The sequence below is a fragment of the Corvus hawaiiensis genome, chromosome 10, assembly GCF_020740725.1.
Source record: "Corvus hawaiiensis isolate bCorHaw1 chromosome 10, bCorHaw1.pri.cur, whole genome shotgun sequence".
Lineage (NCBI taxonomy): Eukaryota > Metazoa > Chordata > Aves > Passeriformes > Corvidae > Corvus > Corvus hawaiiensis.
In genome coordinates, this window is record NC_063222.1 from 8,151,062 (window position 1) to 8,175,880 (window position 24,819).

The window sequence follows — 24,819 nt, forward strand, 5'->3', positions numbered from 1 at the left end:
TGTCTGGGTCAAATAGGAACAGACAGGTTATATGCTGAGGAACTCCTTTTTAATGATTATGTGCCTTTTGCTTCCTCTCTTTTTCAGGCATCACATCACATCACATCATCACATCATGATGTGTTGTACAAGGCTGAAGAAGTGTTCAGACTGAACTTAACTGTGTATTAATGATCTACCCAAAGGCCATTTTTAATAAAGTCCAGGCACAGGGATACCTTGTCTTAATGGCATCAGAAGACACTTCAATATCCTACATGAGAGCTGATAAATCTACATATAGGCAAGGGAAGCCCATAATGGGCACAGCACTACCACTTATACAGCCAAGCTTGGCTTTCTCACTCCGTACAGTTTCAAGTTCTAGGCTCAGCTGCAGAAAAAGATGTGGACTGGCTCTTTATCTATGTTAAAGGCAGGCCTTGAGGATACTTGTGCTTACAGCTATCCAAAGATGTCTTTTCTCCTTAACAAAGACTGTGATTTTTTCCATCTAGCTTCCAACCCTAGGCAACCTGAAATAATAGTATTTTCAACGGGCATTCAAACAGAGCAGAGATACCTGAGTGGTCAAGAAATGCCTCAGCTGGTGAGTGCAGTAGGCAAGTTCTACTTTTAGTATAAAAAACCTCTGGGGGGAGAAAAAGTCATGCAAACCGTGAGATTTTGAGTAAAACAAAAGACTGAAATGAAACTGTTAGTTGATTTATAGGCAGTGTCTCAGGTCACCTAGCTGCCATCTGGCTGGGCACTGGATGTATCAATACGATTTGTTTTGGTGATAGAGGCAGGAGAATTCGGATCAAATTAATTCTTGAGGATATCGCTTGCTATTGATTCAACAATGATAATTTTGTTGGTCCTAAACTTGTAAAGATAAGAAAAAGAGATTAAAAAACCCAACAGGTGTAACAGGATGATTAGGATGACTGCCATGGGGGTTGGAGGGTAAAGGCACTTGTGAGAAATACTAATATGGTAGTAAGATATTTTCAGGTTGTCACAAACATTTGTGCCACCGCATACAGCATTTGGCAAACCTTTACTTGGAGCAGAGAACTGAGAACTGCAATGGTCATAAGAGACAGAACCGGCAAGTGTGCATGGATGGACTGTCAGGATGACTAAGGAGGACATGGGCTAGTCAAACTGAAGAAAAACAGCAAACAGAAGAGTAAGAACTATACACTGTGCCCAGATAGTAAGCAGAACAATAAAAAGAATTTTTGAGCCAGCTCAGAAATTAAGCTCAGATAGAGCTTTCTAGAGGACTGAAGCAGGCCAAGAGCATGTGTGGTTATGAAATGACGACTGATAAGCAGGTAAAAGGATGGCAAAACTAATCCAGACAGTTCCTGGTGATAAAATGATTGAACTTTGTCACTGGAACTCATAAGTGTCTTCAAAGTGAGACATTAAAAGGAGATTAAAGTATTCTTTGCCAGTGCAATGTATGCATTGTAATTACTGGTTTACATTCCCAGATCCTCAATCACTATTAACCTCAGTGTTCCTTGGGGCATTACAGTTCCAGATGCTTGCTTTCTGCATCCTGTTCACAGCTGAACTGACTCACTGGATAGTCTGATCTGAGAAAAAAAAAATTCCTCCCTGTCTCCCTGGTCATTTGACTCAGACTAGTGAGAATTTTTGGTTTTCTCTCTTCTGTACCTTTCTTGGAACATTAGGAAGGAAGTTTAACAAAACCTGGATTGGTGCAGGGCTGTATGGTGCTGGCAACACCCCTGATCTAGCCAGCTCTTTCAGTGCACTGTCATTATGGATTACTACAGATTATATCACAGAAGCATGCACTGTATGGTATTGGGAAGCCTTTCCAGTTCCTGGTGAAACTGGACCATGGAGCAGGTGTTTTCTAGGCTAAGCCAGGGAAGATGTAAATAGCTTGATGTTGTATTGTACATTTCCTAATAAAAAGAACAACCTGCCAGTCATTAGGTAAGTACTAGAAGTCAAATTATCAAACCCACTGACTACATTCTGCAGAGTAAATCTGCTTTATGGCCAACAGAATGTAGAAACACCAGGCTTTACTTGCCTTTGTAAAGCAGTCAGCCAACAGCTGTTGAATTATAATTACACTGTTCAGATGATAAAGGAGAAGACAAGGGTGTTACTTCTGCAGAATCATTATAAAAACTGCCTTAAAAGTGTAATAAGTCTGTGCCAGGAAATTCCCCTAGTAAAATGTTCTCTTCATGGTTACCTTGGCGCGGTAAGAGCTTTTGATTGGAGCTGCCCAACCACAGGCGGTGTTACAAGGTAATTTTCCCCTAGACTAAAAACTCCCGGGAAAGCAAAAAGAGCTGGCTTGGCTCTCTAGTAGTTACCACTGCCTTTCTTTCATATGGAACTCAAGCAGTTTGCCAACTTTTCTTCTCAGATTGCAGTTTTGACCATCTTTAGTCATGTGAGACTTTTTTTTTAAATTTCAAAACTGTCAGGAGCACTTACAAGTATCGTATTCATTCACTTACCTTCAGGTACTTCAGCTTACAAAGCAAAGTGTGTAGGCAGTCACTTCAAGGATTGTTTTGTCTTTGAACTATCTGGTATTGACTTTCCAAAGCACGTGCATGTCCCAGGAGTTCGTCACCCCACATAGTTTAATAACCCCTAGGAAGCAGTTCTTCTTTCTGCTCCCTGAACTGTCATGAACTATGCAAATCTATCTGACCAGAATGAAAGATAGATTTTTCATATAATCTTACTGATTCTTCCATATCCATCTAAATATCTCCATTATTTTAAACATAACTTCATTTTCACTTGGTTTTGTCATTTTCTAGAATTCTGTGTAAGCTCAAAAGTCAGAAATTGGGATTTTTTTCAATAAAACTGAGCTAATTATGCAACCTTGCTGTAAGAGTGCTAGTGGAGCATCAGCCCACTGTGCTCTCTTAATAAGTCTCACTTTGGCTTTGATCAGCTTCCTGTGTTCTTTAATATCATGTTCACATGCACCAGTCAACATAATTCACTTTCTCACTTGGTCCTTATTTGCTATTTCACATAGACCAGAATGTGCAATGTATGAAATCAGTGATTGCTTTGTCCCAGCTCCTCCTTTTAGACTCAAAAGTGTCTTCAATTGATTGCCAGGTGCACTGAGTTACCAAGGACAAATCTATAGTTTTGCTAATAAAGAACCTTCATACAAAAAGGCATCTTGACATTACCTGGGTTTGGGGTGGGGAGAGACAATAATGTGCCTTTTATGTGTTCTGAGACCATTTGCAACAAAATTAGAGTTGTTGAATAATGCCCCAAGTGTATTGAAGGTGTGGAGCTACCTGGGAGTTACTGTGATGCTTATGCAATTTAAAATTTAGGTGTAGGCGCTAGGAAGGGGAGAAAAGCAGCTTCCAACTCTTGTCCCTTCAAAGGGCTTAATTATTCATTAGGAATAACCATGGCAACAGTTACCATGCCCCATTAATCCATCACACAAGTGGCCAGCACCAGCTGCTTCAAGTTAAGGCAGAAGAGGACCCTGCAAGAGAGTCTGTATTCCTCTCACTGAAAACCCTTCTTTCTTCATCTAAAAACTGTCCAACATACACCAAATTGGTGAACTAAGAGTATATCATGGCATTGAGTTCCCCGAGTTAACCATGCCCTATTAAAGGAAAACCCATGTTGCCATTAAGAAAATTAAGAATATGGTCAAATGCACTAAATACATTTTCTCATCTGCTCCTATTCACAATTTGTTAATGATTGTATATTTTTGTACTGGGTTCATCACTGTTTATACAACAGTGATGCTTTTTTTTTTTCTATTACACTGAACATGTAAAAACTCAGTGTGAATTAGAAAATCTTCATTTCTAGAAGTCTCCCATACTTAACACAGAGAGGGAAAGCTGAAGCTGCTCAACTGTCCTTAAACTGTGTGTATTGGGAACAGAATGATACAAACCCAAACTTCTTAAAACAAGATTTATTGGCACAAACATACATGTTAAAAATGTCTACGATATTCTTGGAAAATATGTTCACCACTTCAAAAAAATCACTGTTCACAAAAAAGTACAGTAATATCAAACTTTGTAAGTCATCACAATTTCAGCATCAAAATGCATGCATTCTATCATTTATAAATGAAATTCCACTGACCTCCAGGTAAAGCACTTTAAGAAATGTCCTGGTCTCCACAGCATTATTTTTCCTCTCCAGATAGTTCCAATAAGGTGCAAATGGATTGTTTTCTGTGCAGGCACAAATCACAACTCCTTGCTCAGTACAGCTGAGTCTATGAGGTGAGAGATGCTATTCTCAGCACAGACTTTCAGGTCCTTTCTGAGTGTATTACTACATAGCTTAACACCACTGTGTGGCCCTTAAAAGAATGCAGTTAGACATTTGGTCTGGGGTTTGGGTTTTTAAAAGGGCAACTGAAAACTTATTTCTGATTATTCCGATTACAGGAAGTAAAGCTTGAAGAATTACAGGGAAAGAGGTAGAAGAAAGGTTTTTATTTTGCACTGCCATTCCATCAGCATTTGAATCAGGTGTGGTATTGCCAAGGTGACTTGTGAGGAGAAAGAGTAATCTCAGTAAATCCTCTTCTTTCTTTGGTGCCAGTCTAGTAACTGAATAGCCACTCAGGATTGTGTCACTGACCTCAGACAATACAGAACAAGACTTCACCAGATGTTCTGGACCTGATTCTACGCCTATTCCCAGTTTCACGGTCAGAGAAGTAGGCTTCACACACTCAGAGGAGAGAGAATGCATTGATATCCTCAGCATGATCACATCTGGCTTAGACCAATGGCAACAAGAAAGAAAAAATTTCTTGATGTCAGTGGAAGTCCTTTGAAAAAAGGGGGCTTGCACTTACTTCCACTAGATCTGAATTTTATTCTAATCAGATAAATGTACAACCAAAAAAAAGGCAAAAACACAAACCACATGCACTTACAAAGGTGTTTCCTGCACTTTTATCAGCCTTGGCAGGGCATTGAACATACCCAATGACAGAATTTGTTGTGGAGTCACGGGCCTTGGAGATCTTCAGAACTCATCAAGACAATACCTGTACAACCTGATCCAACCTCAAAGGCAGCCCTACTTCGAGCAGGACATCAGACCCGGCAACCCCAGGGGTCCTTTTCTCCCTAATTTTTTTCTCATCCAGATGAAAGGTTTTTCCTCTTCTGAATTAGAACATATCAGGCCTGGATTTAGCAAGGACAAATGAGGGGTTTTTGTTGTGTTAAACAGAAAACAGAAATTCACTATATGCTTAGGTACATGTTGAAGTCACTTCCAGAACAGGGCACGCCTTGCTCCTCACTCCAGGCTGTCGAGTGTGAGATACTACAGTGCTGAATTGATTACATAAACACCTCCAGAGGCTGCTCTTCTGTGTTAAGACTCAAGCATAAGTCATTAAGGAAAATACTAATTAGCTGGCTATGAACTCATTTCCTGCAATGAGCATAACAAGTTTATAATAAGAGTTCATCTATTGCCACTTAGAGAACTTTTTATTTTGCAAAACAAACTAAAGGTTTGCTCACAGTAGATACTGGCTGTTTTATCTCTTTCATACTTGGAAGGAGAACATCTCGCCTAAATGGCAAATGCCTGTCTACATATATAAGCACTTCCTTTGGAAAGGGGAAGGAAAAAAGAACAGGAGTTGTCAAATAAAAATTTAACCTCTACACAGTTGGTGCTTCCCCCTCAGAATGTATTTTTGCAACAGACAAAGCATGTTTTTAAGTCCCACTCTTGAGTAGGAGGTACTAATTTCTAATCTTTCAGTGATGCTGATAAACCTAATGTGAGTAATATTTTACCAGGTTTATGGCTGGGGGAGGGAGGACGTTTCATTTACAAGACATTTTCATGACAAGTAGTGTGCTATCTGTAACGTTTTATTGTGCAGACCTGTGAGTGTGTCATAGCAATATTAGCATTTTATTGTCTGGGGAAAAAGTAGATGGAACATAGATTGAAGCTAGCTTTTCTAATGAGAAAAAATATTATTTCATCTATAGTTAGCCTTTGAAAGCTAATTATTTCACAATTATTTTATAATTATTATTTTATAATTACATTATTTGACTATTTTTATAGCTGGCAATTGCTTAAATAATACTTAAATGAGTAATGGTTAAACTTTATACCCATAGTCTTTACCGTACATTTCTACTTTTATTCAAAATATTTTTTCCCTTTGGGTTTCATGAAGGGTTGAACTTGCATTATTTGGTAGCTTGTTAGTGGCATGGTAGTCATGCTGATCACTGAAGTTTGGTTCCAGCCAAGACTACTTTCATTAATAAAGAAATTTTAGCAAACTTTCAGATCAATACTATAAATATTAATAGCTAAACTTCTGAAAAAAATTATGCATTGTGTATCTATGAGTTTGTAGGTCCATTATATGCACTATCTCAATCCTTGATCTTACAAAGAAAATAATTGCAGCTGCCATTATTTAGTTTTACTTCAAACAAACCTGCAGTGTATCAGGGGGAGAAACTGATTTAATTCTTTTAAACTTTTCATTACAAAAAGCTCAAGCCACCACCATGTGTTCATATATATATATATATATATATATGACAGGAATGTAATGGATTCAGCAAAGGGATTTTCCATCCTCACCTTAGACCATTTATAGGTGGAGAAGCACAGGTACTGGAGTGGATCAAGGGTAACCCAAATAATTATGCTGCATCATGAAGATTCCATTACTGAGACCAAACTGCTCTAGGACAAAGAGGACGTTCAGTCTTTATCTTTACTGCACCAGTCCTGATTTGTCTTAAGTCCTTGACCACTTCTGCAGCTGGCAGGAGCCCCATATCTTGGCATAGAATACCCCAAATGGTGCTCTCTGCAAAAAATGCTACACCAGCCTGCCTGCATATATCCGCCACATTGTCCAGGAAAAAAATCTACCATCTGTCATAGTTCATTTAAAGTATTTGAATTTAATAGACAAGCACTGCTTAATTTTAATATAAAAAAGGTGCTCTTAGGTAGAGCCACTTATAAAAAGGAGGTTACTGAATGTTAGTGATATTTCGCTTGGACCATTTCCCAATTTACTATATTGTCATTAGCACAATATCCTTATTTGCTGTTTCTTCTCTTTCCAACAAAACTAATGGAATTACTGTTACAAGAACTGTTAAATAAGTTTAATTCAAATTCCAGTGTTACAATTTAAAGTCATATAGCAAAAATGCTGTTGTTTAGCCTTCTTTTGTATCACATAATTTTGAACCAAATTAAGACCCAGGAGCCATATTCTGCCTCAGGTGTTCTCAACCACCTGCGAGAGTGGAGACTGGTTTGAGGAGAGCTGGGCATTATGGGGAGGAAGTTCTGCTTCACCCAAGGCCTGTCTGAGCTCTGGCTGAGGGCAACAGTAACACCATGGCAGGAGGCAGGGAGTCAACCGAGAGGGCAGAACAACGCTACCCCAATATACCGTGTTCCAAATACACTACCTCCAAAACCACAAAGGCTTTCTAAGAGAACAGAAAGAGACTTGAAGAATAATGGATAAGCCAGACACTGTGAGAAGAGCTAAAGAATGGAGAAGGTTTTTTCATAATTGTCTTTGTTGTTCTCTATGATATTTTCTCTTTGAGAACAAGTACTTTGCCCTTTTATACTTATAGCACATGGCTTCTTTGGTTGAATAGAGTGTTACGTGCAAACCATGAGGCTGTATTCATGTTTGAAACCAGTGCAGGTTATGGTTTTTGCTTTGGAGAGTTAGCAGATGTGATACAGTCATGACAGAATGAGGTTACTGCAGGAATGACTCATTGTTGAATAATCAAGTGTTTGCTCCACCAAAACTGCATGTAACCAGACTGCCACAGTTCTTCTGCTTTATTCTAAGATGTAGCTTTTAAATGTCAGTGCACCAGGAAGGAAGGTAAACTCCTCGGGTGGCTGAGATCTTTTTTTATGCATGTGTTTAAAGGCAGAGAGTCTTCCAGTTCTCAATGGAGAAGAAAACTGCTGAGCACATCAATTGAGACATACATTAATGAACTAAGGAAGGGAAATTATCTGAAGAGGAAAACAAAATCCTTTCTTGAAGTGGAATAGAGAAGTGTTTCTGAAGGAGACCAGATGGAGAAAGAACAACTGGTGTGAGGTTTGGTTGTTTCATACATCCTAATCTAGTATCCCTCCTGACAATAATGTTACCATTTGAGAAACCTTCAGGCAGTAATTTCTCTAGCTACAATTCTTTTTTTTCAAACTATTTTCTTCAGCCTTTTAAATTTTGCTTTTAAAGAAGCTAATTTGAGGGTGCTTTTGTTTTCTCTGGCTCAAATGTATCTTGTCTAGCAACAGGGACCTAAATGAGGTGAGGAAGAACTGGCTGGAAGAGCATCTCAGTCTTCTGAGTACATAGAGGGCCCAAAGGTTATGATCTGTTAGAGATCTAAAGTTCAGGTCAGGATGCAAATCCAGATCATAGAGACTTTGAGACCTTTCTCATACTCACTGTGTACATTGGGAGGGACCCCAGTGCCTTACATGGCTGCTGGTTCAGCCCTCTTCCCTGTTTAAAGGGCAGGAGAAGCAGGGTTGAGATCTAAATCCTGGATCATACCCAAGTGCTCTTTAGGTTATTTGTGAAGGTCTCTCACCAACATGAAATCAAGGCGCTCTCATAAAAAAAATAATAGATCATACATATTCCCACTGTGTGGATAATCTGCCATGGAATAGAGAAAATTCACTCTGTAAAAGCATCAAAGAGCTGAGTAACATCGAGCTTCTAAAAGCTCCTGAAGTTTGAGTCTCCCATGGTAGTTGCACTTCTGAGAAGCAGACATCACCATTTTGCAGGTATGTTCTAATACCGATGCCAAGTCAAGAACTTGCTCTTAAGAGCTAAAATCCATTGTATTCAGACAAGAAGTAGTCCAGCTGCTCATAAAATTAAAGTTAGGTGAAGCCCTGTCAGAGGAGTAGTGACAGAGAAACAGTAGAATTTTAAAAGGTCTCGCTACTCAGACAAAAGCATAACAGATTTAGGCTGTTCTAATTCAATCCTTGCACAGACAATAATGTCCTGCTCTTCCATCACTGAGAGTGTTTAAGTCACTTATTGCAGATCACTATATAAAAAGAAAAAAGCCAAATATTTTACTTGCCTGAACTGTTCCCAGGGCTAACATCATGCAGGTTCCAACAAAATGAAAGTGCCAGCTTTAAAAATCTACATTTCTAAATCATTCCTTGTCTTACAGACTCTAGGTTACATTCAGAATCTTGATCAAATTCTTCCATCCTCCTTCTAATAGTATTGGATCAGGTTTGACTATGTTGGATTGACTGCGCTGTTACATAATGTTGTCAACTGAAAATCAGGTCAAGTATGTCGTTAGGGCTTCCACACTAAGTTTTCCTGCCAAGTTATGTGCAACAATGTTTTCAGGTTTAAAGCCACATCTGTGTTACTGCAACGTGAGCTAAATTTGAGAGGAAGTGTAATGCCCAAGCAGGACCTCACTAGCCTGTTGATAGTGGGTGCAAATAACACTTGTTCAAGCTCAGAAGCTGATGTACGATCATTGACAAGCCAAGCAGCAGCCATGGTACAGGCACGGACCAGCTGTTAACCACTTCCTTTCAGCTATGCTCTGTGTGAAGGGCACCTCCTGCTATACAGCCTCTGAGAAGTACAGCTGTGGTCCAGAAAGCAGAGGAAGAGCTTCTTATAAGGATGGAATAGGCAGGTCTCAAACAATGTCTACTTCTGGATAAAGCTACCAAAAGCATTGTTTCCAGCCAGAAGAGTCTTCAGTTTGGTCCCCAAGGTGGCAGTCAGAAAGCAATGGCCTTGGAGTGCCCTGAGGATTTGCTACGGAGTCACTAAAGGGAAGCCCTTTTGTGATGTTTTACCAGCCCAAGGGAAGAGCCTAGGCAGCAGTCAGTGGTGCAAAGCAGGAGCTGAAATTCTAATCAGTGGTGACTGAACAAGAATGGCTTAACCTCTTCATGGACAATTTACAGGCAGGCAGTTGTAACTGTACGGACATTTAAAATGTAGAAGCAGCAAGTTGAATGCAATCAATCCTGGCTTCAACACAAATAAGATCTCCAACTGTGTTTATACAGATTATCCTCTGCACCAGTCTGCACATATGTGATGCTGTTGCACAATCTATGACCCTGAACAGTTCGATATTACCATACTCTCCTTGCTGAAGATTTAACCCTCTGCAAGAGCAGTTGAGCTCTGGGTCTGTGCATCAGGGAAAGACACACTTGTTCATGCTTCCTGGGCTGAATTAGAAAAGTTACATGGTTTATCTTACCAATTACAACCAACTACCATGGCACAAGCAGTAGCAAACATTCAGCATTCACAAGCACACTGTGGGCAAACAACTTTGAAAAGTTAAACATATTAATTTATCATATTTCATTACCACATAGGAGGAAATAGTCTCTTCACAAACATTCTACAACCCACTAGAAGGTAGATTTCTTAACTCTTCCTTGCAAAGTCTCACTAACATTTAGCAGTCACCCCCCCATTAGTTACAGTTTTGAGAGAGAATGGGTCCACATTCCACAAAGAACAATTTCTATTCTCCACTCTCACCTAAAGGTCCCACTTTGATTATTAACTTGCTTGAACTACATTAGCTGGGAGGATGTAAGCTTTGCATCCTCACAGCACTTTCACTACAGTTTCATTTGGGAGCTTTGCATGGTTGTAGCTAGAAGATTCAAACGATTTAATGTGTATTTGCAGTCCTATCAGCTGAGTACTCAGTTCAGCCTCTCAGAGGAGAAGGAACATCTACATTAAGGCTCAGTATCAGCATATCACCTTACTGATTGCACCACCTCCAGCGAAAGCTATCTTCATCTCATCAGTCTTTTCAGTCGAGAAGCTCTGTGAGGACACCACGCTCAACATGTGTGTGGGTGGCAGGGTCCCAATCTTAGGAGATAATTCTTTCATATCAGCTATCTAATTATCTTAGCAGTTTAAAAGGGTCCTGAAGTTGGATGGCTTGTTCCTCTACCAGTGAAAGCTCCATTATACTTAGCACTCAGGTGTGTCACCTCATGGAGTCAGGCCTTTCATCATCCCTATGATTTTTGTCTGACCCATGAGGATTTCAGAATTGTTTATGTTCTCACCCAGCTGAAGGACTGAAGTGAACAGGGCATACCAGGGAGTCCAGGATCAAATTAGTAACTTTGAATATTCAGCTTCATTAAGACTGGAGCCACTTATGACTTAATGATATGAAGCAGTACGCATGACTATAAAGTAATAAATATTTAGGGGAGAATGTAACTGGAACCTTTCAATTGATCATTACTTATTCTCTCTGCAAAATTCTACTTCAGCACAATTTATATATAGATTCACAGCAACAAACTGGTCAGGGTATCCATTTTTTTAAATCTAAAACCATGTCAAGAGAGATACTCCACAGTGGGAATATTTACACTACTATTACCACTGTTTCTATTCCCTAATTAAATTGCAGACAAAAAACCCCAACCCACCAAATTATTATTTTTTAAATTCTATGAATTCTTTTTAGGAATTCTGAAGGAGTTATCCTAAAAAGATCCTTTTCTGAATTTCCTGGTTCAAAATGTGATTAATTCATTTTTAGTTTGGTTAAGGATGATTAAACTATTCACTGCTTTAAAAAGAAAGAAACAAGAAATTCGCAAGACCATACAAGAACTTTCTCTCAAGCCACAATATATAATTTCTTTTAATTACATCAAATGTTAGTCTAAATTAATTGAGTATAATAGGTATCTCAGCTGAGCACTTTATAAAGATGACACTTTAGTTTATGAACTATCCACATGCACAAATTAAAATATATATTTTTAAAGCTTTTTAACACCACTACTTTGAACAGTGTTTCTCTTCCTTCCTCTTCTTCAGGAAAGCTTTGCTAGGCACCCTTCCGTTTCTCAGCCTCTCTCCACTGTTCCCCCCTACCTTCTTCCTGATTTTTGAATGATCCTTACAGCAGGGACCATTTCTGCAAACTGGTGCAGAGGCAGCTTCCTACAACAGAGCTGGAAAGCCGCAGACAGCACCAGTGCTGCTCATGTGCTTTAAGTTTGGGCCTAACTATTGTGGATTAGTATTCAAGAGATGTCCCATGAAACGTGACAAACAGTGCCTTGAGGTTTTAGCAAGAAACTGTTTCTGAGTAATTTGTGATGCCTGTATTACCACTTCTGCATTTCACCTGGCTTTTTCAGGACTGTGCTAGCTAATGCTTTTTGGTTGTCATACAACATTTTTTCTTTCTGGCTTTTGTATTGAGGCCATCTTGGTTGTTCCAAACACCATTAGGTGTTTTCCATAAGGAAAAAATTAAATCCATAAAAGATGATAAACCAGTCTTATTTATTTTCTGTAGACAATGTTTTTAGACTTGGATTCTACATCTAATCTCAAAAAAATCTGTGTTTGGTTGGCTAAATGGAAATGTGATATCTTACATGAATACTTGTAGGTATCACTCTCTTCCTTCAATGGGAATAAGAGATACATCTGACAATGGATTTTGCCATCCAACTTTAGGAGCTCAGATTGAGAATTTTGGTCCTAATGTTTGCTGCAACCTTCGATTTGAGTCCAATCCACCTGACAGTGTCCCTTTAAACAGGAGCTTCCCCACAGCTGCATTCTCTGATTCGGAGATGTTTTAGGATGCTTTTCATATACTACAGTTTCTGAAGGTCAGTGCATACACATTTTAAGACACAGTGATTAGACAGTGTATGGAACTACTTGGCAGTATTTAGCTGGTACAGTTTCTTGTGGAAACAACAGAATTCCAAAATACACCACACTGAATGCTTATGGGTTATTACAAGCAAAAATCCCAAGACACCGGGAATTAAAAAGCGGAGTTCAACAAAGGAACACTGATATCGTCGGTTGATATGAACAAAGTTGTGCCAAGTCTTCCTTCTTTGCTTTTTCAAGTGGAGAAATAAACTGGGAAATGAAGCAGAAGGAAAGAAAGATTAAAAAAAGACAAAAACCAACAGTTATTACAGAGTTACTGTTGTGCTTTATCTTACAGAAGCGTGTGATGTCAGAGAATTGCAAACATCTTTAGCACATCTTAGCTGAAGGAGCATGACATGTCTTGCACACAGTATTCCTTTCTAGCAGACATGAGGATGGGTCCTCCTGTGTCAAATGGAATTTGGAGGGGAAACTGGAGTAGAAAGCAGGGGAGACTGTGGCTCAAATGAGAGAAAGGGCAAGGACTGACAGTGATGTTATCTGCTTTCCCCAGCTCCAGCAACACCTGCAAAGCCATGTGTTGTATTGCTTCCTCCAGCAGGCAGCTTGGGCCATTTCACCACCCATGGTAGCTTGCTGCTGTGAGGAATGGCTCAGCTTATCTGCATCTATAGCCACCCCTCATGGAGAGTATGATCTTGTTCCCATTCAAATCCCGGACTGGAAAAGTCATGCAGGCCTTGTGTCTAACAGCACTTGGATGCTTGATGTCTATAGGATTTAAACATATACTTGAGAGCTACTGTGAATAAATACAGCATTGAGATAAATACACAGGGTCCTTCCTGAAGCTGCAACCTTTAGGCACTTACTACAGAAGAATCAGCCTGAAAAAATTATTTGAACAACAGGTACACTTAAATCTCACTGACCTGGTACTAGATCTCACTATGGTGAGCCACGACCTGGGTTGAACAATATGGCACTTAAGTTTGTGATTAAATACCCTAAACTCAACCTAACCCATGTCAAACTTGCAGTGTCTTTTTTTTTTAAACTTACCAGGACAGGCATTCAACACTTTAAACCAGGAGTGAAACAATGTTCTACTTATATATGGTTCAGCCTTAACTTCTATGGAGGAGTTACAAACTATCTTGACCGCTTTTTACTTTCTTGTTAAGATCACATAATGCTCAATGAGGCGTATATACACAGCAATTAGTTCAATGGCTGCACATCTTCTCTTGTCTGGTTGCTGCAGAAGAAGGGCCGGTCTTTCTCTTGAAGCCCGTTGCCTTGAGTACCCAGTTAATATAGTTAATTAATATCTAACCATTTCCCATTCTTGCCGTATCAGTGTTACGAAACCCTGGAATTATTCTGGGTCACGCTGGTGCCATGGTTCATAAGGCTAATAAACTGTCACATGTATCTCATTCCATTTAGTCATTTTTACAGGTGATCCTGTAAGCCTCCTTTACAGGAGCAACAGAGGAAAATGGAAACATGTTTAATATGAGGCATGTAATTTGAGAGCTGGGAATTAACTCACATCCACGGTCTAGCCTTCTGGTGAATCTCTTCTGGGTTACTACCTGGATTGCCCATCTGAAGAAATCTCCCTTTTAGGAGTTAATGCCATATTACAGTTATGTCACATAACAGCTGTTGCTAACATAGGGTTACATAAATGAAATGTTCAATTCCTGTCATTACAAGATCCCTGAGTCCCAAGCAGCACGACTGCTATTATTCATTCATAGCTAACTTTCCTACAACAACTGCATGGAATGAGATGATCTTCTGAGAAAAGAAATCAGTGAGACTTTGGGCCATCTTTTAACAACATTTGTGCATTCGAGATGCCAAAGGATCTTCAGAAACACTGACATCTCAAATTCTAGCTGATATGGTAGCAACTAGGCACCTACATGCTTTTAAAAATTCATCAGATGCCTGTTTGCCTGTGTGCCTTCACCCTCTTTTTATAGGCATGAGGTATTTCAAGAATTACTGTTCTTAGTAGAAAACACCAGGACTATGGCACTCATCATAATGAAAGGAAGATCTCTAAGACTGCATAAAAACTTACTTTAAACATAAAAAGGGAGAGTTTTTAATCCTAGGGAAAGTTATGTAACATGCTAATGTAAAAAACATTAAATGTCAACAAATTCTGCCAATATGTGTCCAGGGAGTTTGCAGTAATTCTCACTATGAAAGCATAACACTAGAAGGGAAATTTCACAAATTAATCAGTTTAAATATTTTATATCCTTTTTTTGTTGTTTTGGCTTTTAATATAGCAGCCATTCTTAAGTCACAAGCTATTGAGATCATAGATAAAAGAGAAAACGAATTACTCACTTATAATTATAATGAGAATGACTGCGCATACTACACCAAGGATGATCATCATCTATAAAAAGAAAGTTATAAGAAAGAAAAAGAGAAAGTCAGGTTTTCACATGAAAGACATTAACCCCTCAATTTTTTTGCTTTTACTTAGTGACTCATTCCTCATACTTTTAACTCTTGTAAAGACTCACTGCAACAGACTTGTTAAGGCCCCAAATTTAGTGTCAATTTTAAAACCAGCTGACCACCAACAATGGACATAGCCTCTTGTCAAAGCTAGCCAGTTCTTGCCTGTCAGCTAAAGATGCAGTGACCAACCTCAACCATTTCTAGCAATAAAGAAATAGTTAATTTCCAAAGTAAAACAACTCCAGTGGCTGGGGTCACCCATGGCCATGTACCACTTTATACCAGAGTCACTAGATCCCTTTTCCCCATGTTCCTGAAGTCAGTGAAGAGGCAGCTGGAGATGTCTAAAGCCCAGCAGCTATTTGTGCTGCTTTGTATGCTTGTGCTGTTGGGAGAAGCAGCCCATGCTAGCCAGAACAGTTTCCAGCACGTTCTCCTGGAAATAGCTCATTGCAAAGCAGGAGTCTGCTCCCCCAGGAACAGGTAGAGCAGAGGCAGCTGTGCACAGATCACAGCAGCACTGAGCTGTGTGGCTCAGAGCCCCCACTTGAGACTCACTGAAAGCTAACGAGCCCTCCAGGGATGCTGCAGTCCAGTTGCCATTATTACCCCAGCGAATAGTAAGACTGAAAAACAACAAACATGGGCATGTCAAATCAAGGCCTTCATTCCTCCTAACATGTGTCTGGAGGACAGAGCCAACCACTGGCTTGCAGGAGATTTTTTTTTTAATTTCTACCCTCTCTTTCCAGAGACTGGGAGCCAGAGGAAGGATGGGGAGATTGTTTGTCAGGATAAAGCAGGAAGGGACAATGAGGAAAGGAGAATGAGGGTAGGTTTGAAGGTCTAGTGTAGTGCAGATCATTCTGATGACTGCAGTCACATGGGTGAACGTAACTCAAAATCTGTGCTTGTAGCTCCCAAAAGTCCTGCTGCCTGCACTTCTAGGCATAAAAGAGGCCCAGAGGACCTACTCAGTTGAATTTCTAACCTAGATGCTTTTATTTCTGGAGTGTTTGTACATGTGGTTTACCCAGAATATTTTTTCTTGCTTTACATTTCATAGCACTGTGGATTGAAGAGACAAAGCAGACAACAGGCTAGCGAGGGATATATGTGGCATTCTCCCTTAGGAACAGGTGGTTTTATTTTGGGTGGACATAAGTAGTCAGCAGGAAAGTCGGTATTGAGAAATGGAAATGAAGCTGAACTTTTGGCATAGGGTTCATGTTGGCGGTGCATGAGTAGAAAGAAGCAAAGACGTGAGTCTTAGAAGAGTAAGAGGAAATGAAGTTTCTGGGTCCAAAATCCACAAATGCTGGAGAAAGTCTGAAAAAGCAAAGGAGAGTGAGATTCCCTCTGCTCTTGGGAAAGGATTAGACTTTGAAGACAGCAGAGAAGCCAGCTGGTCAGTGAAAGTCCTGCTCTATCCTAACCAGCCCCTCTTTATAAAAGACTGTAATTTCCTCCCTTCTCACAGCAATTTGTGGAATCCAGTTTGGGGTATTTTTTATAGTTTACCATCCTGAAGGAAAATCAAAAGGCTGATGATCCCCACAAGAAAAAAGCTTCTTTTCTCCCATTGCTAGAGTTCACTGCACCTGACCAGGTTTTGCGATTCACACAGAGAACTGACATGAATCGACATGGAATGCCTTCCCATCCCTATTTGAAGGCACTGGTGAAGCACCAAAAATTGTATCGACATTTTACATGCTGCACAAATTATGGGTTCTGGTAAAGATCAAAGTTGCTTGACCTATGGAGTCTCAAGGTCAAGGCACCTCTTTCTTGCCTTGACAAGAAGAGATGACTCAGAGGTGCCATCCTGCAGGCAAAGTCCCACTAAATGCAAGTGAAAGCAATTCCTGCCATGAAGTGATTCTCAACAAGAATTTATATTCCTTACCTTGCAATTTTTCCACCAGTATTTCCTCTTCAGTTTGGCTGCACTGGTCTCAAACTGTGAGGCACCTGCTTGCAATGCATCTGCCCGGTTGTCAAGCTCTGACAGCCTCTGGTCTCTTTCCAGCACCTTATCCACGTTCATTCTAATGATGTCAACCACCTACAAAGGCACAGACGCATGTGAGACTCCTCACACAGGAAAGCTGAAGGACACCTGTCTGTTCACACCCTGAAATACCACACATCATCCTAAACTCAGCCATTTGCCATTATGATGTGTGATGGCATTACCTGGACTGTGCCTCAAAAATCCCAGCCTATGGAAACACACCCAGTGAAAACAAGGTGAGCACAGCTGCACTGTGCTCAGGTGCTCTTAAAGGTAGAAAATAAAAAGACATCATGAAATACCATAGTTAGTTTTATTAAAGTTTTTGATTTCTTTTACATAGATACAAAAACCTGATGAAGATCTCTATACCACAATTTGATTGACATCACTAAGAACAAGCCATTATTTTCCTTATACTTTTAATATCTTCCTTACTTGAACTAGAGAAATTATCTTGATAAAGGCCACTCTAAAGGGAACTGTATGCATTTCCTCACCAAAGAATTTTCTCATTCTGCAGATCTTTTGGGCAAGATGACTTCTCAGCCATAATTTGAAGTCCTGCTTGAAACTGGAGGAGGAGAATGTTTTACCTGAGCAAATTCAGCCTGAAGAGTAGCAAAGTGTTCATGCCACCTTACTGCACAGCCAGTACACCACAGGTAAGGGCTGTTCATATATATATTTTATACATTGGGTAAGATGAAAATCCTCTTCCAGCAAGCCAATAACTAAATGGAAATCATGTAGAAATTCACCTCTAACGCAAATGTCAGACAGTGTAACTACCTCAGTAATGCTGTGTCCAAGTTTTCTAGCAGTGAATGAGGCTGATGGTCTGTAAATTCTCATACTCTATAAAAAGGAATTCCATGTTATACATATTTAATAAGATTTAACTATTACCTGCAAAAATCCAGAATTATTTAAAAGATACATTATTCAAATACAGTGAGATAAAATTGGTAGTGAAAGAATCTTTAAAAGGACTGGCAGAAGGTCTCAAAAGATTTGTTCCACTTGTCTACCAAACCTAAACCAAAATGAAATGTTTTGGTCGATTCAAATTTCTTACTTGCTTTTCCAACCCAAAACCTTCCAAGCATTTAACTTCATATAAAATAATAATAATTTTTAACAGTATTAATTTCTCAGCTACTATTTAATTGAGTTTTAACATGGTACAATGATTTGTAGTGAAAATTTTAAACTATTTGAAAATGCTGAAGCAAAATACTCTACTATTTCCTACCCATTCAGTTAAATTTTTATGGTTTTTTCCCCTCCAGAACTACTTACTGAATCTAACCTGGCTGCAGTGAACACTTGTTCCAGATGAGATTTCATTTTTGTCAAATAAATAAATGTTTTCCTGGGCCTTAGAAAATAAGCTCTACGACGTCTGGAGGAATCAGATGAGAAAACCCAATAGAGGTATACCTGAAATGCTATATGGGCATTAGTCTAGCATTAAAAAGATCAGTGGTTTCATGCAGACCCAAGGCTTCCTGCGAAGCCGGGCTGGGGAGCGGCGCTGCCCGTGGCTCTGCTGCCACCTACGGGTGACTTCCCCGCACGGCACGGAAGGAAAACAGCCGGAAAAGGTCTGGGAGAAAGGTCAAAGCCGTGCTCCCAGCCCGGATCCTTCGGTATTGCAAAGCAGCGTCACCCCAGTGACCGCACAGTGCTGGAAGGGCCGGTTTGCCTCCATCGGCCATTCTTATAATTGTGATTTCCCTGTTAAAAAGGACCTGCCGACCACGTGCTATCAACTCCAAACCCGTATCAACTGCAGCCTCTCTCTCAAATGGAAGGCAAACCCCTCACGAACCCTGAATTTCACCCACATAGTCCTCAAATCCAAGAGCTACTCATTGTCCCCTCACACTGGGCAAGAGTTCCTGCCAAACTTATGTCATCATCTTCACGAAAAGACAGATTTTCAAGTGTCCGAGTGAAAAGTGTCAGAATACAGAGTATCTTAAACACAAAGGAGGGCTTCACTATCCTCACTGATGCCATCTCTACTGATCTACTTGAAGAGCCCTATGTATCTGACAGGCATCACTCATTTTTAGATCATAAAAGGCAATTATTTTTCATCTTTTAGGGACAGTTACTTTTGCTATCACTCACATAAACAATTACAGGACCACCATGATGTAACATGTTCAGGACAAGAAGGTTATTTCATTATTCTGACCCAAGACAAAAGCTAAAATGTAACATTTCTTTCCCCACTGGAAGAAATACTCCACTAATGTCAGTAAAGTTAGTGGGATGTGAAAATCAGAGATAAAGAGAGAACGTGGTCTAGACATTTCTGCAACCAGAGGATGTTGTGAACACATCCAAGCACCAACAATGGGGAAGACCAGAAAGTCACTGTTCCAGATTTTCAGCAAAGAAAAGGTTCTCAAAAAGACAAAGCCCATTTTGACAGGTGCATTTAACTCATCTTAAGAAATTCATGTGAGTTGGATATTTTGAGGTCTTCTCTACTATCTTTAAAGCATGCCTGAAGCTTTTGAAAATAGAGGCCTTTATGCATGTAAGAACATATTTTCTAATGTGTATTTTATCAAATTGGCATTTAAGAATCACACAAGCTCTGCACACTTCACCATAGACAGTAAGCAATTAGTTACTTAAGTCTTTGGAGGGGTTTAACAATATTCTTTCCTTAATACCCAGCACACAAGTGCACACAGCAGGTGTGTAAGGACGCTACAGCTGCTACTGTCCTTCTGGTGTACTCCGGGACCGCACCCATAAGCAGTGGTGTGCTCACTACTACCATTCCCAAAACAGGTAGATGGACACTGGCATTACAGCCAAGGTGCAACAAGATTTTAAGGATCCAAGCTGGAACAGGCACATGGTCCTCCAAGATCAAGAAAAGAAGTGGGGATTTGTTAAAGATGCTGTTATGACGTCATGTGTGGGAATAAGTTGTGATGATTAATCAATAGAGCTCTTGCTAATGAACACAGCCCTCAGCTGCTTAATTCTGATGGTTTTAATCTATCTATGAGAAGCTGATGGCCTGTCTCTGTGAAACAGTCTGCGAAATTAGCATCTAACCTTTAGGAGTGCAGGAACACACTAGAAAAGCTGCTTCCACTATGATATTTCCTCCTAACCAGACTGACTGGGAGGAATTCCTCAATTGGCACCAATGCCCACATTTAATCTGCCAAACTGTTACTGGTACAGGGATGTTTATATTCAGAATCCCTCTTGTACTGTCTGCCTCCTCACAACTGCCGTCCTTTGATAAATCTCATTTCCCAGATCCACGGCCTTCAGATGAGCAGGTGGGAACCTGGGGGAGGAAACCAACCACAGCAGCACCATTGTGGTGCACAACAGATCATTTGGAACCACTTACCTCGTCCACCTGGGCTTGTGTCTGCTGCAGCCGCTTGTTGCTGGACACACTGGTAGCAGGAGGAGGCCCTGCAGCCCCTGCAGCACCGGTGGGACCTTGGGTAGAAGCTGGAACAGACCTAGATCAAAACCAGAGAACGTAAGTGACTGAAACTATCTTTATTTGCTCGCTACCCCTTCTCTGGAACTAGTAGAAAGTACCTATCTCTTCAAAGAACTTTTCCATTGTTTCAACCCATGTTTTCCATTCCTGGATCACAACCCTACTATTCCATACCACAATCAGTTTTCACACTATTTCTTGATAGGACTTTATCAAACTCTTCCACCTCCCTTGCTGCCTTTCTAAGCAGCAAACAATTCAGATTATCTACCCTAAGTTAGGCCAATGGCCAAACGGATCACAGGCCTGACTAGCAGGGCAGAGCTTATGTCCCACTAAGGAAACACATTCTGCTCTGGGTACTCTGTGTTAACACAGTAAGAGCCAGGGCCGTGACCCTGTCTTCCTTCTCAGTGTGCTGAGTAAAGCACTGCCCTGCTCCTTGGTGTTTGGACTTAACCAAGTAAAGATAAACAGAAGGAGAGGAGAAAGACATGGAGGAGGAAGTGGGGGTGAGAATTGCACACAGCATGGGGTTAGTCATCGCTGGCATTCAGCAATGCTGAACCTCCCCACTGGTGGTCACCAAATGGCCCACCAGAGCAGCTTAAGCATCTGCCACAGACCCTAGATGAGTATTTGCAGCAATGCTGTGAATAGAGCCCTGATCTTCTGCACAGTAGCTCTTAAACTTCAACACTGGCTTTCTCCGGTTTGCTCTATAACAAAGGACAAAAGAAAGCGTCCTGAAAATCCAAGAACAGAGCTGGTCTGTCTCACAGTATGAGTTTGCACAGACAAATCACCCTGCCAGCCTGAACAGGGTCCTTTAACCTTAGCCACTGATCCTTCACACCCATGCTTTAACCTGTGAAACCTCACCTTTTCTTTCAAGGGACCCCTCTCTGTTGGGGAAGATGAAACAGGAAAGCCTTATAAATATGATTGCCTGACAAAAGATTTTGGGAATATGAAAACTACAGGCAACATCGAAATGAAAGCCACTTTTGAAATACCAAGTCTTAGTTACTGAACAACTGGAAAACAATGGTATGGCCGACTGAAGGTAATCTCCTCTTGATTGAACAATACCCTCTGCTTGCAGGCAGGTCCAAGGGTCAGAGCAGACCCTACTAGCTCAGCAGAAGGGGTCGGTCCAAAGAGTAGTTTTTAGAAGTTAAGATGTAACACTCTATGGTAATATAAGAACTCTTATAGGCTGTATGTAAATGCTATAGGATTTGTATCTTGTATTAGATTGGTTAGTGACAATTAGAATATTCAGTACAGAAGATGATTTATTGTATTGTAACCAGGACTTCAGACACTCTTATTCTTACTACTTCTTCCTCACTCTCCTTGCTCTTACACTCTCTCTCTCTCTCTCTCTTACCTGCTTACTCTCTTGCTCTCTTGGGCCTGCTCCGAGCTGAGTCTGGCAGCTCTGAGCAGTGCCCCTATACCCACGCCCTTTGCAATAAACCGCCTGTGTCCCAAGATCAGACTATAGAGATCTCTCGTCTCCGTCACCGACCGTCCCGACCGAACCCGTCAGTAACCTACACCTCTCACTTATTCCCACAGGGAAATAAAACCCTTCCTGAAGCTGCAGAGGAAATCCCTAAGCATGTGAACTGAAAAATATCACAAATCCCACTCATGCATTACCAATGCCTTCCCACAGTGACAGACTGAGAGAACACAGTGTTTCTCTGTGAATCATTCCCTTCTACATCCTGGGGTCTGATTAATGCTGCTGGAATTATGGCCTCATTAATACACTGTCAAAACGCCTGGGGGCACTCAAGTTAGTTCCCCAAAGGTACCTTAAGCTGCAAAATTCAGTTTGACAGTATTGCCTGAGGGCTGAGATCCCTGTGGATAACACTGGCCCTCAGAAGCTCCCAGAGATGGAGCAGCTGTTTGCAGACCTGCAGCACTGCTGTAACTTACACTTCACTTTTTAACTGTGGGTGAGAATGTCATTAGCAAGCTTTAGCTGAAAGAAAAGAAACTGAGCCATGCACTGCTTGGTCATCCTTTGAGGACCTCACAGCCACAACTAACAACATAGAAAAACAGATGCTGCTGCCACCTGCAATGGAATCACTCCATCAATGGCCATGGGCCAGCATCCCAACAGGATTTATTCTGAGTTGTCACAAAGGATAAAAATCTGACTATAATGCACATCACACTCACACAACACAAAACAAGATCTCCCTGGAGCATCAACAGCTTCAAAGGGAGATCCTGGTACAACAACAGAGCCAAAATTGAAACTGTAAAATGTCTTTGCAGTTAAGGAAGTAAATAGGCATTTTCCCAATAGAGACAAGCAGAATTTTTTCTGTGGAAACACTGTGTTACTACTACAAACATTAAGAGAGTTTCTCTCTTGAGTTACACACTGTTAGAATCCCAGAGACTGCAGAAGGGGAGTATGTGAGAAGAGTTTTTCCCTGCCACATGTTTTGCTGTAAGCGTATCTTATAAATGCAGTGATGTTCTTGGTCAGAGCTACGAGAGAACTCCACAGTTTGGAGCTCTGCCATGTACCTTTCCTGCCTAGTAATTCTCATCTTTTTTTTGCACCTCCCAAGCTGTCCTTAAAATGACTTGACATACAGTAGACACTTTCAAGATTGTTCTCTTCCAGCATTCTTGCTGCCATCTCATTTGGTTTCAGCTGCATTTTCTGGGGCTTCTCTGCTCCCTGTATAGGGGAGGAAAGGATGGGAAGAACGGGTGCTTTTACAGCTGCCCTGACCGTCCAGCAGGAGTTACTGCAACCACCAAAGAGAGATGACAATCTTTATGCTAAGGCACAGCAAGCTTGTAATTAACATACCCATCTTAATTTAATTACCTAAAATCTAATTCCAGAGTAACCAGAGCTGGGTGCTGCCTGCAGTGCAGAGCTACTCTTTCCAAACCTTTTGTCTCTGGAACTGTGCTCTCCTTACACAGTTAGAGCAGCAGCCTCGGTCACAGCCTCGACAGTCAGAGCACTGAGCTGCCCCAAGCAGAAGAACACTCACCCAAAGAGAGAGGGACAGCACAAGCTCCCAGACAGGCTCAACAAAGGCAGCCCCGAAGCTCATGGCTTTAATGCCACCAGCAGCCCTTGCAGGTTACCAAGGCAAGAGCCCTCTCCCATCATGAGGCAACACACAATATCAAAAACAAATACACAAGATACCTGCATCCCCTCCTGGCCTCCCAGGGCACTACAGAACAGGACAGAGGGGTCCCAGTGCTTCTGGCTCCGCCCTACCAGTGTGTGAGCCCTGTAGAAAGCATCCTGGCTGGGAAGAAGACAGCACCTCAGTGTGCTAATGTGGCTCCAGTCCCACAGAGCAGCCAGTAAGAGTTTGGTTTTGAACCTAAGATTTCTGGGAAAGAAGGGAACTGAAGGCCTGCATCACTTGAAAGCACAGACATTCTCTGTGGTATCATAGTGCAAAAATCCTAGAATTGAAGTCCAGCCTACATTTACATAATTCTTCCTGCATTTACATAATTCTTCCATTATTGCCTCTGTACCATGTCGTATCAGTTTATAATTTCTCAGAAGCGTTATTCAAAGAAATTTATGCAAAAATATTAGCACTATGTTGGAGAAGCCTCCTTTTGAAATACATGAAGCATCACAACTTTAAAATACAATTTTTCATGGTCTGGCATGATTTTGTGGAGCTACAAAAGAGTGAAAAATCCATATAAAAGCTCCACCACTAGGCCCCTAGCCATCAGACTTGTGTACTTTTTTTAGGAAAACAATTACCACTGGTGCTGAGAACCTCCATTCCCAAGAACAAGTCAAATTAATTCTGAAAGAGGAACAAAATTCTATTATTGCTGGTGAAAAAGGATATGAATCCCTAGCAAATACTCTTAAATGGAACCACTCTGTGACATCAGAGCACTGGAGTACACTCTGGGAGAGTGATGAGTACACTTACTTCAGGACAACTACACCACTTGCTTAGAGCATCAGCAGCCAGGTCAGTCTTTATATAACATCAGTTTCATCCCCACTCC

General features: G+C 40.8%; 2 protein-coding genes across 3 annotated transcripts in view; one reads left to right on the forward strand and one right to left on the reverse strand.

Annotated features, from left to right (window-relative positions):
* Positions 1-3,949: 3,949 nt before the first annotated feature.
* The window catches only part of LOC125330789 (vesicle-associated membrane protein 2-like), a 52,424-nt gene continuing 31,554 nt past the window's right edge, over positions 3,950-24,819 (reverse strand). Inside the window, exons 2-5 of one of the 2 annotated variants that reach the window (XM_048314406.1) lie at positions 20,674-20,791; positions 17,172-17,330; positions 15,143-15,194; positions 3,950-13,018 (exon numbers count right to left, since the gene is read on the reverse strand). In XM_048314406.1, the coding sequence (XP_048170363.1) occupies positions 13,002-13,018; positions 15,143-15,194; positions 17,172-17,330; positions 20,674-20,791 (346 nt within the window). In that variant the 3' untranslated portion in view covers positions 3,950-13,001. The remainder of the gene's footprint in view (positions 13,019-15,142; positions 15,195-17,171; positions 17,331-20,673; positions 20,792-24,819) is intronic. The other variant, XM_048314405.1, reaches the window with a different exon arrangement.
* Positions 20,761-24,819, forward strand: part of C10H17orf50 (chromosome 10 C17orf50 homolog) — a 43,452-nt gene continuing 39,393 nt past the window's right edge. The window contains exon 1 of the mRNA XM_048314404.1: positions 20,761-20,811. The gene's annotated coding sequence lies outside the window, so the exon portion shown is untranslated. The remainder of the gene's footprint in view (positions 20,812-24,819) is intronic.